Source organism: Zeugodacus cucurbitae, chromosome 6, assembly GCF_028554725.1.
Source record: "Zeugodacus cucurbitae isolate PBARC_wt_2022May chromosome 6, idZeuCucr1.2, whole genome shotgun sequence".
NCBI classification, from domain to species: Eukaryota; Metazoa; Arthropoda; class Insecta; order Diptera; family Tephritidae; genus Zeugodacus; species Zeugodacus cucurbitae.
The window spans coordinates 13,138,339-13,155,932 of NC_071671.1; the positions used below are offsets into that span (position 1 = coordinate 13,138,339).

A 17,594-nucleotide genomic window follows, 5' to 3' on the forward strand; every position below is an offset into this window, starting at 1 on the left:
TATTAAATTAAAAAAGTAAAAAATTTTCAATTCTGACCAAAACAAATAAAAAAAATTTCGACGACAACCTTTTGTCTATGCGAATATTGTTGCACGAAACTTCCCCAATCGCAGACAACTTGTTCCTTAACTGTTTTTTTTTTTTTTGTTTAAAATTTAAGCGAAATTAAAACGATTTTTTTCCTCATTTTTAAAAATTATGAGTTTTTCAGAGCAAAAAACGTGATCCTTTAATTTTTTCAAAAATTTGAGCGAGTGATAAAAAAAAACGGCTGGCTGGATTAATTTAATTTTTTTGTAGGGTTTTTGTGGACATATTGAACCGTAAAAGGCACACTTAACATTAGTGGCTTCCTCAATATTTTCGATCTAGCGCTCGATTTTCCAAAAAACCACCAAAAGCCTTTTTTTTTGTTACATTTTCAAATTCATGTGACAATAAGAAAAAAAAAATTTCGGAAAAACAAAGGCTAGTCGTTAATGAGAATACATTCAAGTTCTTGAAACCCACCTTTAACTTTCTGTCTGGTAGCTGAGATATCGATAATCAAAGACAAAAGGATCCTTTTCCATTTGAAGACCGATATCTCGGCGAGAAGTGGACCTATCGAGGTGTTCAAAAAACCAAATTAAAGCTAAATGAACGAAGTATCTGATCCTTATAGTGACTAAGCTAAAGTTCTAATCCAAAAACTAGACACTTGGAGCTATAATTTCCTTCTTTATCGATTTCTTGTACGACCATTTCTTTCGAAGTTACGGCCTGTTGAAATTTGCCCAAAAATTTGGAATTTTTTTTATCCCTTAATTTTTTCCAGTAGTGTATATATACATATATATATTACAAAAAAATATATATACATATAAAGATTACTGTAGAAGCTGCTAAGAAGTAGAATGTGAGGAAACTGTGGAACATATTCTTTGCACAGGAAGAAAGAGTGACAAAGATCGGTGGCGATTTTATTGAGGGTGTCTTGAAAGTTGAACTTATAAAACATATTGAATTGAATAAATTTATCAAGAATCATCTAGAGAGGACATGGTAGTGTTCATTGCAAGTGGCACTATCGACATCGTTACTAACAACCCCAGAGTTCAAGTCCCGGTGGTTCCACGATGAGCCGCTTAAAGGCCTAAGTGCTGGACTGTATGTATGTGATTGGCGTTGCAACCGTTTAGCCGGTTATAGCCGAATCGACGATAGTGCGCCACCTCTCTCTCTCCTTTGCAGTTCGGCGCCAGTTGGAGATCCCAAGTGTAACCAGGTCGCTCTCCACCTGGTCCCTCCAACGGAGTGGAGGCCTTCCTCTTCCTCGGCTTCCTCCGGCGGGTACTGCATCGAACACTTTCAGGGCTGGAGTGTTTTCGTCCATTCGGACAACATGACCTAGCCAGCGTAGCCGCTGTCTATGTCAATGTCGTCGTATAACTCGTACAGCTCATCGTTCCATCGTCTGCGGTATTCGCCGTTGCCAATGTTCTGAGGACCATAAATCTTACGCAAAATTTTCCTCTCGAAAACTCCTAGTGTCGTCTCATCTGATGTTGACATCGTCCAAGCTTCTGCACCGTAAAGCAGGACGGGAATGATAAGCGACTTGTAGAGCTTGATTTTGGTTCGTCGAGAGAGGACTTTACTGTTCAATTGCCTACTCAGTCCAAAGTAGCACCTGTTGGCAAGAGTTATTCTGCGCTGGATTTCGAGGCTGACATTGTTCGTGTTGTTGATGCTGGTTCCCAGGTATACGAAAGTATCTACGACTTCAAAGTTATGACTGTCAACAGTGACGTGGGAGCCAAGACGCGAATGCGCCGACTGTTTGTTTGATGACAGGAGATATTTCGTCTTGTCCTCATTCACCTCCAGACCCATTCGCTTCGCCTCCTTATCCATGCGGGAAAAAGCAGAACAAACGGCGCGGTTGTTGCTTCCGATGATATCAATATCATCGGCGTACGCCAGGAGCTGTACACTCTTGTAGAAGATTGTACCTTCTCGGTTTAGCTCTGCAGCTCTTATAATTTTTTCCAGCATCAGGTTAAATAAGTCGCACGATAGTGAGTCACCTTGTCTGAAATCTCGTTTGGTATCGAACGGCTCGGAGAGGTCCTTCCCAATCATGACGGAGCTTTTGGTGTTGCTCAACGTCAATTTACACAGCCGTATTAGTTTTGCGGGGATACCAAATTCAGACATCGCGGCGTAGAGGCAACTCCTTTTCGTGCTGTCGAAAGCAGCTTTAAAATCGACAAAAAGGTGGTGTGTGTCGATCCTCTTTTCACGGGTCTTCTCCAAAATTTGGCGCATGGTGAATATCTGGTCAGTTGTCGATTTTCCAGGTCTAAAGCCACACTGATAAGGTCCAATCAGTTTGTTGACGGTGGGCTTTAGTCTTTCACACAGTACGCTCGATAGAACCTTGTATGCGATATTTAGGAGGCTGATCCCACGGTAATTGGCGCAGATTGTGGGATCTCCCTTTTTATGGATTGGGCAGAGCACACTGAGATTCCAATCGTCAGGCATGCTTTCTTCCGACCATATTCTGCAAAGAAGCTGATGCATGCACCTTATCAGCTCTTCGCCGCCGTATTTGAATAGTTCTGCCGGTAATCTATCGGCCCCCGCTGCTTTGTTGTTCTTCAAGCGGGTAATTGCTATTCGAATTTCTTCATGGTCGGGTAATGGCACATCTGTTCCATCGTCATCGATTGGGGGATCGGGTTCGCCATATCCTGGTGTTGTACTCTCACTGCCATTCAGCAGGTCGGACAAGTGTTCCCTCCATAATCCCAGTATGCCCTGGATATCAGTAACCAGATTACCACCTTGGTCTCTACATGAGGATGCTCCGGTCTCGAAACCTTCGTTAAGTCGGTTCATTTTTTCATAAAATTTTCGAGCATTCCCTCTGTCTGCCAGCTTCTCAAGCTCTTCGTACTCACGCATTTCGGCCTCTTTCGTTTTTTGTCTGCAGATGCGTCTGGCTTCCCTCTTCAGCTCTCGGTATCTATCCCATCACGCACGTGTTGTGGTCGTTTGCAACGTTGCGAGGTAGGCAGTCTGTTTTCTCTCCGCTGCGAGACGGCACTCCTCATCGTACCAGCTTGTTTTTTGTCGTTGCCGAAAACCAATGTTTCGGCTGCAGCGGTACACAGTGAGTTTGAGATGCCGTTCCACAGTTCCCTTATACCGAGATGCTGATGAGTGCTCTCAGAGAGCAGGAGTGCAAGTCGAGTAGAGTATTTCGTGGCTGTCTGTTGCGATTGCAGCTTTTCGACGTCGAACCTTCCTTGTGTTTGTTGACGGGCATTCTTTGCTGCACAGGGCCGGTGCGTATCTTCGCTGCGACCAGATAATGGTCCGAGTCTATATTTGGTCCTCGGAGCGTACGCACGTCTAAAACACAGGAGACATGTCTTCCGTCTATCACAACGTGATCGATTTGGTTCCGCGTGTTTCGATCAGGAGACAGCCAAGTAGCTTGATGTATTTTCTTATGCTGGAATCTGGTACTACAGACGACCATATTTCGGGCCCCAGCGAAGTCGATCAGCCTCAGGCCGTTTGGCGATGTTTCGTCATGGAGGCTGAATTTTCCGACTGTTGTGCCAAAGACACCTTCTTTACCCACCCTGGCGTTAAAATCGCCAAGCACGATTTTGACATCGTGGCAGGGGCAGCGCTCATAGGTGCGTTCTAGGCGCTCATAGAAAGCATCTTTGGTCACATCGTCCTTCTCTTCCGTTGGGGCGTGGGCGCAAATCAGCGATATGTTGAAGAACCTCGCTTTGATGCGGATTGTGGCAAGACGTTCATCCACCGGGGTGAATGCCAGGACTCTGCGACGGAGTCTCTCTCCCACCACAAATCCAACACCAAATTTGCGCTCCTTTATATGGCCGCTGTAGTAGATGTCACAAGGACCCACCTTCTTCCGTCCTTGTCCCGTCCATCGCACTTCTTGGATGGCGGTGATGTCAGCCTTGAGTCGTATGAGGACATCAACCAGCTGGGCACCTTCCCAATTAAGGGTCCGGACATTCCAGGTGCATGCCCTTATATCATTATCCTTAAAACGTTTGCAGGGGTCGTCATCAAAAGGGCGTGTCTCATCCGAGGCTTTCGTAGATTTTTCATTGGTACTTCGTTTTTATGTGGTGGGTCCCAAGCCCTACACACAACCGCATAAGCGGGCTTCGCCTTCTCACTTTAGCTCGCCTTCAAACGGATGTCTGTTGGCTACCCAGAGGATACTTGGTCTAAAACCGGAAGTCGTGAGCTGCTTGAACCATGTGGATAAGAATCGTTTCTGGCCACTCCCAAGTGAATGACAATCAAAAACTTTCCTCACTTGCGTGAACTTCTACACACGATCCCATCCTCCCTGGGATGCTCCTGGACTATGTAATAGTATAATAATTTAAAGTATTAAGTGTTTATGTTTGATAAGAGTTGCCACCTACTTAGAATTTAATTTAAAATCATTTTCCTCTCCTTGGATAATAAAGACAATAGTTGTAAGAAACTTTAAATTCCAAAATTTTACTGTGTAGAGTTGCCACCTTTCTTAAAACTTCAACTAAATTACAAAGTTCGTCTGAACTTTCATATCTTATCTCGTGCAAAGAAAACAAGAATTTTCTTCATGATACATACATATATATGTCCGACACGTACTCTTATTTCGTGGCACCACACATTATCCCTAGTTGTGGCAACTGAGTCAAATCGTATTTGTCAAACATTTAGAAACCCATTTATGAACATTATCTAATCGAGTCAAACAGACAGCGGCAATAATAAATACTTCAGTGGACGAAGTAAATACCCATGGGATTGTGGCAGCAATTGTTGCAGTGAAGCCAAGGCGCTACGAGCGATAAAAGCAGCAACAATGTAAAAGAAAGAGTAAGAAATGAAAAAGACAACTAAAAGCTAGTTCTAGATATAGAAGCAAACAAGCGGAAACCGCTGGTCACTGTGGTTGGTTGGAGTAGAGCAAAATCGAATTATATTTATAGACTTATGTGCCGTTACACAACTCATGTGTATTACAGCAAGTCTGTGATGGTGTGTTTGTGTATGCATGTTACGGTGATTGTAACGGAGTGCTTTTAGTGTGACGGCCACAAGCGCTTGACAGTCGCAACAAATAAGCAGTTATCAAAGTCATACAATGCGCAGACACGTTGGCAGCATGAAAAGATTCCCGGCAATATTTTTCAATTTCTCAATTTATCTTCTCTGCACTTTAGCCATTTCGGTAGCGCTTTCTCAAACAAATGATTTTTTTGCTCTATTTTTCTATGCTTTCTTTCTATGTTCTTTTTTCCAATTTCCTGCTTTCAACATTCTGCTGACTGCTGCACTTCGCTCGCATGTCCGACACTGTCCTTGAATGCAACTCTGCGTTCCGACGCGCCGTTCCGCCTGTCACATACACATCCTTTGGCAAACAGTCATCCTAATCCTGGTCTCGCAACGTGCCGACGACGATGTCATACGTCTTTTCGGCACCGAACGCATGCGGCAGGCGCTGGCCGAAGAACAGCTGCGTCAGCGTGGTAAAGCGCCGACTAAGCTGGAGCTGTTGGTGGTCTTCTACGTGTTCGGCTTCATGTGGGAGGAGGTGCAGGAGATATTCACGGTGGGCATGAAGAGCTATTTGCGTAACATGTGGAATTTCATTGATTTTCTGCGCAACAGTTTGTACGTCAGCGTCATGTGTTTGAGGTAAGTGAGAGCGGGTGGAGTGGTGGTGGGTATAAAAATATGTGTTTTATTTGAAATTGAAGAGTGTAAAGAATATATGAAAATTGTAGATTATGTTTAAAAACGCTGAAGTAAAATATTAAAAAATTTCTCAAGATGAACTTTGAGATTATCCAACCAGAAAAGGCTTAAGTCCCTTCATGGCTTTCTCCACTACATAAAGTTATTACGAATAAGTTAATTTCCGTCCACTTCTGATAATGAGTGGGCCTTATGAAACCATCTTGCCATTTTTGTAACATCAATAAGGGCAACGATACGGATACGGGCTAGACGAGGACCTCAGTTCGATCCCATCTTGGAACAACTTCAGAAAGTCTTTCCTTACCGGCAACGACATATCTCCGGACTAATTTCTGAGAAGAAAAGTCTTCTCATAAGATCTATCAGCCATTCGAATTCGGCTTCAAATACTTTGGTTCACAGTATTAGTTGATTTTTGGCTTATACCTCTGCTATTGAGTTCTAGCTTTAATTATCTGTATAGTTCAAGAGAGAAATGTTTGTAGTGTTCGAACTATTCCATTCTTTTCTCTTTCTCATTCTTCCACACAGAATCCTCGCCTACATACAGCAGACCAGCGAAATCGCGCACGATTCGAAAATGGCGTACGTGCCACGCGAGAAATGGGACGACTATGATCCACAGTTAATCGCTGAAGGTCTACTAGCCGCTGCTAACGTGTTCTCAGCACTCAAACTGGTACATCTCTTCTCGATCAATCCACACTTGGGACCGTTGCAGATCTCACTTGGACGCATGGTTATCGACATTGTGAAATTTTTCTTCATCTACTCTTTAGTGCTGTTCGCCTTTGCTTGTGGTCTCAATCAATTGCTGTGGTATTTCGCTGATTTGGAGAAGAGCAAGTGCTATAGTTTGCCGGATGGTTCAGCCGATTGGGGTGGCAATGGAGATTCGTGTATGAAGTGGCGGCGTTTTGGAAAGTAAGTGGAAAACAGTTAAAGTGTTGACTGAATTAATTGATTTTTAAATAGCACTAAACTCATTTTAACGCTTAATACAAAGTCTCACCGGACTTCGTATTCAGTTTAGCTTTCGACTGAAGCTTTCACTATCATGTGTATTACCAAAAACATTGCGCTGTCCAAATTCGTTTTCCTCGCAAATTTATTCACTTTGTTCCTTCAGCCTCCCTACCTCTGGCCCTCCAGCTTACTGTAATATTTCAATCCATATATTTCTCTTGTCATCAGCGCTTCAGCGCTGTGTAATCCTTCATTTGTTCATCATCTCAGCCGCCATAGATTATTTCCAATTATTCATTACTTATTCAACACTCACACACATATTCGTACACATTTCTTTCAATATATTTCACATTTGATTTCCCTTTGCAGCCTCTTCGAGTCATCGCAATCACTCTTCTGGGCCAGTTTCGGCATGGTTGGCCTGTCCGATTTCGAGCTGACCGGCATTAAATCATACACACGCTTCTGGGGTTTGCTGATGTTCGGCTCGTACAGTGTCATCAATGTGATTGTATTGTTGAATCTACTCATCGCGATGATGTCCAATTCATATGCCATGATTGATGTAAGTTGAAATTGCTTAAACGAATGAATGAAATGAACTCGACGACGAAGTGGGGATGGGAAAAGACCGGAGAGACCGTTGACAAACAACAAGACAGCGGGACAACTGAAAGGGACCACTCATAGAGAAGAATATGTGCAAATGAATAATTTGTAGCTGGAAGAGGCTGCAAGGCGGTCGGTGGATGGGTATGTCGGCCGGGTGTTGAATGACCAAGTTGTTGAATTGATATGTCAGCAAGCTGGTAAGTCAGCAAGCGACAACGTTTTGTCTGTGTCCAGCGGCCGACGAACAAAGGACCACTGATGGAGACGTGCTAGTGTCGGTGTAGATGCACGTAAAGATTGAACTGATTACCGAGTCAAAGTGGCAACTTGCTTACCACCCCTCCCGCGCAATCGAACACGTGTTTGTGGCACATAAAGTATGCGTTACCCTCGCAGGCATAGACCAAGCAATTGTCGCAGACCGTCTGGTCGGCCATCACGTACGCACAATGAAAGCGCCGACGGAAGTATGCGTCTGCCTGTGACCGAAAATAGATTTATTTGTTTGCGCCGCAACGCCGTTTCACCATTCAATGCCTGATTTATGCCATGCAACGTTTGTAGGCACAAAAGCTTTAGTTTAAGATTTTTTATCACCCACTTACGTCCACTACAAGCGCACGCTTTTTCTTTTCTTTGCAGGAACACTCGGACACGGAGTGGAAGTTCGCACGCACCAAATTGTGGATGAGCTACTTTGAGGACAGCGCCACGCTGCCGCCACCCTTCAATATAATGCCCTCGGCTAAGTGGCTAATCAGGGTGTTCCGCAAATCGAGCAAGGAGATCGATAAGAAGCGTTCAAAGGTACAGCTAATTAGGCACTAAATGGCCGCATTTGTAATGTGAGACACTTGCGAGTAATTGTTTTCTTTCCCACCCGCAGAAGCGCCAGCTTAAGGACCAGGAGAATGCCTATGACAATATAATGCGTTCGTTGGTTTGGCGTTTCATTTCGGCGGAGCATCGCAAGTTTGAGGAGAATCCTGTCACCGAGGATGATATTAATGAGCTGAAATGCGAGATCTCCACAATGCGCTATGAGATTTTGGATGTGTTCGAGAATAGCGGATTGGATTGTTCGAGCGCGAGTAAGCGTGAGAAACGTAAGTGTGATTGAAGTGACTGTTACTAGACTGTGGATTATTCTTTACTGTTAGTTCAAAATACTTTACAATATGGCATTGAGAAGAGAGGAAATTCGGAGACATTTGAAATACATTACAAATTAAGTATTATTTTATAAGGTTGGATAGGTTTGGTATATTCTCTGATATACTGAATTTGGCATAAGAAATCAAAATAACGTATTCGGAGTATTTTTCAATTTTTCGTGGTCAAATGGAGTTTATTAACAATTCGGAATCTTTCGGAGTTTTTCCGAATTTTTCGGAGTAGGTTCAAATTGTATAAAAGTTATTAATAAAACACAATACATAATTTTTAATGCTCTTGAGCCATATTTTTCCTTGTGTGCTGTAAAATTCTTTATATACTCCCAATATCCCCATAATTGACAAAGGCCGCTTTAATAGATATGTAAATTACCTCCGATTGAAGTATCTTTGTTAGCTTTTGTATAAAATTTGAAAGCACTTAGGAATATGTTAGTCGGAATGAGGCGATGATTTGATTTATGCTGTCATCCTCATCCTAAAAATAATTATGTTTGAGTCAAAATTCATGAATATCTCAACATTTCTCAAAATTGTATTCAACATTTCCTTCCAATACTCTATTTGCAGCATCACGTGCCAAGCGCAACAAAGTGTGGGAACGACGTCTCATGAAGGGCTTCCAGGTGGCGCCAGTGAATGTCGTCTACGCCGAAGATGCCAATTTCAATGTGAATGGCGAAGGTGAAATTAACGAAATCAAAATCGAGAAGGAACCATCGCGCGATCCCAACGAAACACCGCTCGAGCGTTTCCGACGTGTTGCACGCACTGTGGCTGCGCAATCAGCAACACACAAGTGGACGGTGGTGCTGCGTGGCGTAACCAAGAACTCGCAAATCGGACGCTGCAGCAACTATCACGATGCGGACAACTTGCAGCATCTTGGAAAGGCGATCGAGGAGGCGAAGCGGTGAGTAAATTTAACTGAAATCGTCACAAATATTCCGGGACTAAAATTCTTCCCAATTTCTGCACAGACTCATCATGCTTAGTCCTACCTTTTCACGTCCGGGTATCGAGTCGCCGATACCTATAGAGTTTGAGGATGAGAAGACCTCAACACTACTGGATTTGCTCAATAAGATTAGTGAAGAGATCGATGATCATTACGATGCACCACACGCCAGAACGGCTGAGATGAAAAAGCGCGAGTTACTACGCGCCTTCCAGCAACAACAACAACCCACCTACAAAGAGCAAACATTTCTGAAGCAAAAGCAGCAGAAATTTCAGCAGGCAGAATATCCACTGCTGACACGCGCCAAGACCGCACCGGAAATAGAGCTCAACAAAGCAGTTAAAGCGCCTGAAAATAACAACCACAAGGGTAACAACAATAGCGGCAAGCAGTCTAGCAAGCCAAGCAATGAATTACCACTCTCCGCCGCATCACTGGCCAAGCAGCAACAATCGACGAAACCACCGGCACCAAAAGTGCAAGCACCTGGCAAGGCTATCAGCGCAACCACAAGTGGACCCAGTGGTTCGGTGAAAAAGTCAACTGCACCACAAGCACCGCCTAGCTACATACATAGCAACATCAGCAAAGAGAGCGGCGCAAATGCACCCGGCAGTCGTCACACGCCATTTTCTGTAGAGTTCGGTTACTCCGGACGTCGGCCAGGTTACACTGGACCCACCGCTAATACCAGTTCCTTCGACATCGATGTGGTCGATTTGGATGATGGCGACACGGATGGCGAACAATACTTACACTCCAACGATGACAATCTCTCCGAGGTCAGTTCGGTTGTAAATGTTAGTCTTATGCAGCCGGCAGGTGGCGCAAGGAAAAGGGAAGGACGTGCCGAGCGTGGCTTCAGCATCGAAAATGAAAAACAGTCGAAGTCTACAGGGCAGCAGTCGTCGGGTGGTAATAATGGTGGTAGAAGTAGTGGCAATGGCAATCGTGCGCCACCACCGCCAGTGGATCGTAACGGCAAGCAGTGGATGTAAGCTGATTTCATATTTGGCTGAGGAAGCTCTAGTATAGTTGTGAGAAGGCTTCCAATAATTATATGAATAAAATAAATAATTGAAAAAGACTCTGAAAAATGCTAAAAATATGACCACCGACAACTCCGAAAAATGTGTGCCTTCCTTGAAACCATCATACTCTCAGCCATATATGAAGTGAAATTTGCTGTTGCTTTTCAAAGCAAATGTTTGTTAACAAAATGCAATAATAAATTGTTATCTAAATATCAAATATAAAATAAATATCGTCTTTCATTCTAGCATAATTTTCCTATTAAATTTATTCGTGTACGCACTGTTGCCTCCAGATTGCAATGCCTTCAAACGAAAATTAATCAAAATTTAATTTCTTATTATCACCTATGGTTCATATATTTATGTTGATGAAGAGTAAATATTTGTGGAATTTATTAGGTTCAAACACTTGTTAAAGCGGATTATTAAAGTATATAAATATTTAATGCAATGAGATACAAATTTGTACACGTTATTTTTCGGATTTATGAGGTGTGAAAAGCAATTAAATAATTTAAATTAAATATACTTAAATCTAAGTTATTTATCCTTGTTTAGCAAGTCATAATACCGCATAATTAAATTTAATTTGCTATGTAAAGAATGCAGTGGCTCAAAAACAACAGTTTGGCTGACTTTCATGCAATCGTAGTTTACAAATGTGTATGTAAAAATTTATTTCTGGGGGTTAAAGTCTAACAAAAGAATTTATTATGAATTCGGAGTTTTTAGGAATTTTTCGGAGTACACAAGAACATAGTATTTAAGTTCGTAGTAATTTCTTTTAGAAGTTTGCATATGACACTTATGTTTGTTATAGTTTCGGAGTTTTTTCGGAGTCATTCGGAGTTGTAAAAACTGAAAATTTTATTGCAGAATGTTTAAGTTGGAAGTTGCATATAGTAATTTATATTTTTAAGCAATTCTGCGTATGTCCGACTTTTTTCCGAGTCGCTAGAAACTAAAGCTGGAGTGTACACACTATTTAAATAGTGTGAGCAACTAAATTTAGTTGGTTTATAATTTCGGAATTTTCAGAGTACCTTAAATCTATAAATTAGATGTATAATTTTTGTGCTACAGTTGAACTTCCATAAGTCGATTTTCTATAACTCGTAGCAGTATATAACTAGAACTCTTGAATTGACAATAGAAGTTAAATTTATACAAATTACCTTCCGTAACTCGGACGTCTCTCTAACGCGACCTTTTTTTTGTGGATTATGGTGATTCGAGTTAGGGAAATTCAACTGTCTTTCCATTTTGCAGCAATTGTCACATTTAAGGATTGAAGCGGATATAGTTTTGCATTAGATATGCATTTCGAATCTTTATTGCCAAACAGAATTTACGTCTTAACCCTTTCACTACCCAAAATCAGTTTGAACAAAGTCATAACAGCTAAATTATTTCATTTTCAGTTTGTACTTTGTCGGCTGAATTTAATCTAAGTCAGAAAGTTCATCAACTAAGCTTTAAGCTTTCTAATTCGCAAGATATGTGTAAGTACATATCTTAATATATATGTATTTATGTACATGCAGAAAACTCATATGACATTTCCCGCTGAGTTTGATTTGTTGCAGCTAAGATCAAGATTAAATTGCCGTTGGACATTGCCGCTTAAAATAATATAAGAAATTGTCTTCGAAGTTAAAATTGATGTTAGACCGGCTATTGTTTTTGCAGTGTTATAGATAGTAGTTATTGTATATATGTATAAGTAAGTAAGCCCGTATGATAAGAAATCAGCTCTTTAATGGGCTTTACCTCATACAAATAATTATATGTGCATGAACTTTTCGCGAAAAAAATAAAAGATTACAAAATTACAAAATATTTTGGGTATGTATTATTAATATATACGATATAAAAAAAAACAAAAAAAAAATAACAAATTTCAAATTTTTTATCTATATATCTATAACACAGAAATTAAGTTTAGGCTAATAGTAAATATTTATATGTGCATTTTACTATTTTTACCAGTAAATCCTATACATTGAAGTTTAACTGAAAGAAATGTTTTTATGTTAATAGTCAGTAGCATTTTCCTTATATTTTAAAACTAAATTAAGAATAGAATTAACTAATGACTGTAGTTTAGGTGACGTACTGTCTGAAACTGCTTTCAGTTTTGGGAAACAGGACCAGAGAGGATCCCCCAGAGATCCTCAATAGGATTTAGGTTCGAAATCAATGCTGCACATTGTAATGCGGGAATTTTCCGTTTGTTAAAGACGTTCTTCGTGTGGATTGAAGCGTTATCCTGCTGATATGTTCTGTTACAGGCCATAAATATTACCTGCAAATTTCATTAACTCGCTGTCCAAAAGATGTACATAGATATTAGCATTATTTTGAGTGGATATAAAACATGTAGATGGCTTTCCACTGCAGCAAAATGCAGCCCGTGAAAGGTACCGCTGCCAAAACATCGCTTGTAGTAGGACCGTCGTTCCTCACGCGAATCACTCCAATATTTCTTGCAATGATCTGAGCCGACCAAATTTAATTTTTTTTCGTCACTAAAGACTTTATTCTATCACTCATCGGCCCAGAATTGGTATATATTTGCAGACCTCAAATGTGTTTTATTGTGTCTTTGTTTGTTGGTTTAGGTTTGTGGTTGAGGTGTGTTTGAGAAACTGATTGTTATGTATAATTGAAAAAATGATATTTCTTGTTATTTGTAGTCTTAACATGGTCCTTATTTGACCGCTGCTTATCGAGTCCGCTACTGCCAGCCGTCATTCTTTTGAACCGATCATCAATGTTGTTTTTCGTCCGCTGCGTCGCACTATACCATAATTAGTGTGGTGGGGTTACCACTTTGGAACAGCTTTTATGCATTCCTATGATTATTCCTTGTTCCTCGGCTGATAAACTAGTACCACGAGGCATTTAAGGCTTAAAGTTAAATAAATATAATCAAATTTTTAATATTTATTATAATAATTTTGCGTACAAATTATAACAAACAAAGTTTTTGCTGCGACACTATCAGTAAGAAAGATCAGCTAAACTGATTTTGCACATATAAATATTTACTATGCAATTCCCAATTTACAAGCACATTCTTAATGAAACTGTACAACGAACGAGAAAAGTATGAAACAATTTTCATTACATAGTAACGGCAACAGATCAACCTTTAATTCCACGTTTACCGAAATCCAAAAAATAACAGTGAATACGAAATGTAAGCAAAAGCAGAAATGCACATATAATTATTTGTATGAGGTATAATCTTCGGAATTGTTAAAACATCTGAAAGTCTGGTATATCAGTTTTGAGTCAATGAGTTCCGACAATATACATACGTTATGGATTAAAAATGTAAGGACCGCATGATTTCCGAAGCCAATGCGTAAGAGCACATGTAAATGTTTAAATTAATACGAGAAGGGCCTTATTTTCCTAATATAGTCAAAGGTCAAAATTTCTCCTTGTACCATTTGAATGACATTCCAAAGTTGTTCTGTAATTCAATATTTCATTACTGTTTTATGTCAAAAAGCTTTAGTGAATTATTTATCTATCCTTATACTTAAATAGATAACCTAAAACTATAAGTATTTAGAAATACACAAATAGCTTTGTGATAATAAAATTGATTTGTCAGTTATGCCACTGAAGCTACTGCTCGCCCTCACCCAAAGGACAAAGCAGTTGAGAGAATTTATTTTAATTTTTTCATCTTTTTCTTTGCTGATCAGAAGTCATTCAGTTGATTTAGCAGCCAAATATTGGTGATATAACTTTAAACACTGCCTTACTACACACACACACACACACACACACACACACACACACATCCTCATTCAGGCTATCACAGTCTCCACTGTTTGCTGAGTGCTTGTCATCATTGAAATTTCGTTTTTATTATTATTTTCTTTGCAAGATTTTACATTCATCATTTTCAATTTCAATAATTCTCATGATAAATTTTCAGCTCGTGCGTTGCATTCAAAATGAAGGCGATTCGGGGAAAAGTTGTTGGTCATGAAAGAAATGCGACACCAGACGCATGAGGGAGTTGGGGATAAGCGAAGATGATTGTATTTGTGTCTGGATGTGTGTGTGTGGTTATGTGCGCATATGCGGGTAGACGATGTCATAAGAAGATATTTCACTCAATTGCTTTTTATTCGGCTAACTTATGCTTTCACATACATACACGTATGTATTGTGATTTTATTCTTATATTTGTGTATGCTCGCTTCTGACTTGAAAATGCCATCATAAATGGTTTAACTGCTTGTACTTATATATAATATTTATGTTTATATGTGCTTGACAGCCGACACGTTGCAAGTGATATATACTTATATAAACATAACTTAATAGTTTATGACATTTAGGTGAAGCATATTTTCGGGCGTTGTTTTGCATTGGCTACGCATGCTTCTGGTTGTGCGGATCAATGTTTAGATTTAGATCGTTTAGCTATTGTTGAGAAATTTTTGGCATCGCAAATATGTATATATGAAGCATTTGTAATAAATTAAAAGTTATACAGGACAAATATATATGATATATTTATATAAAAAATGTTGACTTTGTTTCGAAGTGCCGTTCTCAAGCAAGTTTTTATAATTGAAAGGACAGTTGTGCATTTAAGAGTTTACATACAGCTTTAATGGTGAGGAGAAAGAAACAAATACGTATCGCTATTTATCAAGCAAAAACTTATGGAGGCAAGTAAGTACGCTCTTTCTGGTTGCACCATTAGATGTTGCATTATATGTTTAAACGCTTGGCAAGGTTTCTCCTGTCATTAAACAAACAGTCAGTCACTGATGACAGTCATAACTTTGAAGTCGTAGATACTTTCGTCTACTTGAGAACCAAGCAATTGCAAAGTAAAGTCCTCTCTCGACGAACAAAAATCAAACTCTACAGGTTCCTCATCATTCCCGTCGTACTTTATAGTGCAGAAGCGTGGACGATGTCAACATCCGATGAGGTGACACTAGGAGTTTTCGAGAGAAAGGTTTTGCGCAAGATTTATGGTCCTCTTAACATTCGCAACGGCGAATACCGCAGACGATGGAACGATGAGCTGTACGATTTATATGACGATATTGACATAGTTCCACGAATAAAAAAAAGAAGCGGCTACGCTGGCTAGGTCATGTTGTTCGAATGGACGAAAATGCTCCAGCTCTGAAAGTGTTCGATGGAAGGATCAAGTGGAAAGTGACCTGGCTTCACTTGGTGTTTCCAGTTGGCGCCAAAAAGCAAAAAGGAGAAACGAGTGGTGCGCTCTGGTGGATTCGGCTATTATCGCTTAAAGCGGTCCCTACGCCATATGTATATATATATATTCTAATAATATCTAAGTAAGTTAGTTAGAACATATTTACTTAATTTTACAAATACATTATATATTGTGACCGATTATGAAAAAATTTGAAATATAGAAATAGAAATATGATTAGGGAAATATGAGATACATCAGATCTTTGGGAAGATATAGACCGATTTCACACATTTGGGTCGAACATCGCTCTGTGTAAGCGAAAGAAACTCAAAATATATCAATTAGTTTTTCACAATATGTGGTAGAAAGTAGCTAGCGGTTGTTATGAACCGAAATCCAAAATTCTTTGATTAGATTTGCAAAATTAAGGGCGTCTGAAATGACAGTAAAAGGTAGGTTGGTTTGTGATCCAATTTGACATGAAAAATTTAACCAGTAGAAATTATGTTCACGTCCACTTTTCTAAGTTGTTTAGAGAACATATCGTACGGATTATGAGCTTCTATGCCTATTTTGAGATTTCAAATAGTTACTTCTGGCCTGGGGAATCTCCGATGATATTAATAAGCCTATTCAAGAATGCAGGAGCAGACATCTTCTGTGGGCACCTTGCTGATATCAGTTTCACACTTAATGATAGATCATGGTCCATCTTTCAAGCTGAGATGAATGCAGAAGATATTAAATTGGTTGATTATCTTACGGAAACATTTTGAGATTTTACAAGGTTTTTAAACTTGACATTCTTCATCTAAAGGTAACAAATCTTGCAAAATCTGACACGAAATTTTAAATTCGGCCAATTATAATGAGATTTAAATATCCCAACTCAAGCTTATGTTACTTGATTTTCCAACTAATTATTAAATTAAGCATTCATTGCTCTCACACAATAAAAATATGCAAATTTTATATACCACAAAAAAAAAACTCTACTTTAATTGTTCATACAAATTACGGGTATCACCAAATCGCTTTCACCTAAATATACCCAACACTCGGAAAAATAAATAAATATGTTTTGAATTCATAATCCGTCGACCATGCAAATCAGCAAGTGAAACCTGCAGCCAACAATTGCTGCAAAAGCTGCTGCCTGCAAGCTTTAAAGCCAAACGTGAAGCCTTAAAGCATTTACAATTTATTCAAATAGGCTTTGAGTGGTGGATGTTTATATGTTAATATAATTCATTGCCGACGGCGACTATAATCAAATAAAAATAAAACAATTAAGGGCAACAACATGATGTTCTATACCCAATAGAAAATCTTACTTTAAATATGATGGATAACGAAAGTGATTTTAATAGGAATTATCTTAATTAGAAGCATATTCAGTTCGTTCTCTTGGGAAGAAATGTCGAAACTTCATTGAATCTGCGATATGAAAATCTGTCTTTATATTAGGTGTACAACTTTGCTTCCGCCGTTAAATTTAAGACTTTTTTTACCTAGGACAGCCTCTTCATACGTATCCGAAAGCATTCGATGAGCCTCAGTCGCAATTTTCTTGGAATTAAAAAAGAAAAGCAAAATTTCCCGCAAATGTCGAGAATTCGGTTCAAAAAGTGACATTTTCAGTTGAGAATAAGTTTAGGATGCAATCAGATCTCTACAAATATTTTGTTGGGTTAATGTTGACACAAATGTCCAAGATCGATATAAAACGATTTAATCGATTTAATCGACGAGCGCTTGATCCTAGAGACATTCCCGCAAATGTTGAAAATTCGGCTCAAAGGTAACATTTTCAGTTGAGAATAAGTTTGGGATG

General features: G+C 39.6%; 1 protein-coding gene across 8 annotated transcripts in view; it reads left to right on the plus strand.

Moving 5' to 3' along the window:
- LOC105215125 (transient-receptor-potential-like protein) overlaps nucleotides 1–10,782 on the plus strand; it is a 48,857-nt gene extending 38,075 nt beyond the window's left edge. For all 8 annotated transcript variants that reach the window (XM_054233777.1, XM_054233780.1, XM_054233776.1 and 5 more), the window contains 7 exons: nucleotides 5,467–5,740; nucleotides 6,335–6,727; nucleotides 7,142–7,337; nucleotides 8,027–8,191; nucleotides 8,271–8,490; nucleotides 9,130–9,472; nucleotides 9,540–10,782. In XM_054233777.1, coding sequence (XP_054089752.1) covers nucleotides 5,467–5,740; nucleotides 6,335–6,727; nucleotides 7,142–7,337; nucleotides 8,027–8,191; nucleotides 8,271–8,490; nucleotides 9,130–9,472; nucleotides 9,540–10,518 — 2,570 coding nt within the window. In that variant the 3' untranslated portion in view covers nucleotides 10,519–10,782. The remainder of the gene's footprint in view (nucleotides 1–5,466; nucleotides 5,741–6,334; nucleotides 6,728–7,141; nucleotides 7,338–8,026; nucleotides 8,192–8,270; nucleotides 8,491–9,129; nucleotides 9,473–9,539) is intronic.
- Nucleotides 10,783–17,594: the final 6,812 nt, after the last annotated feature.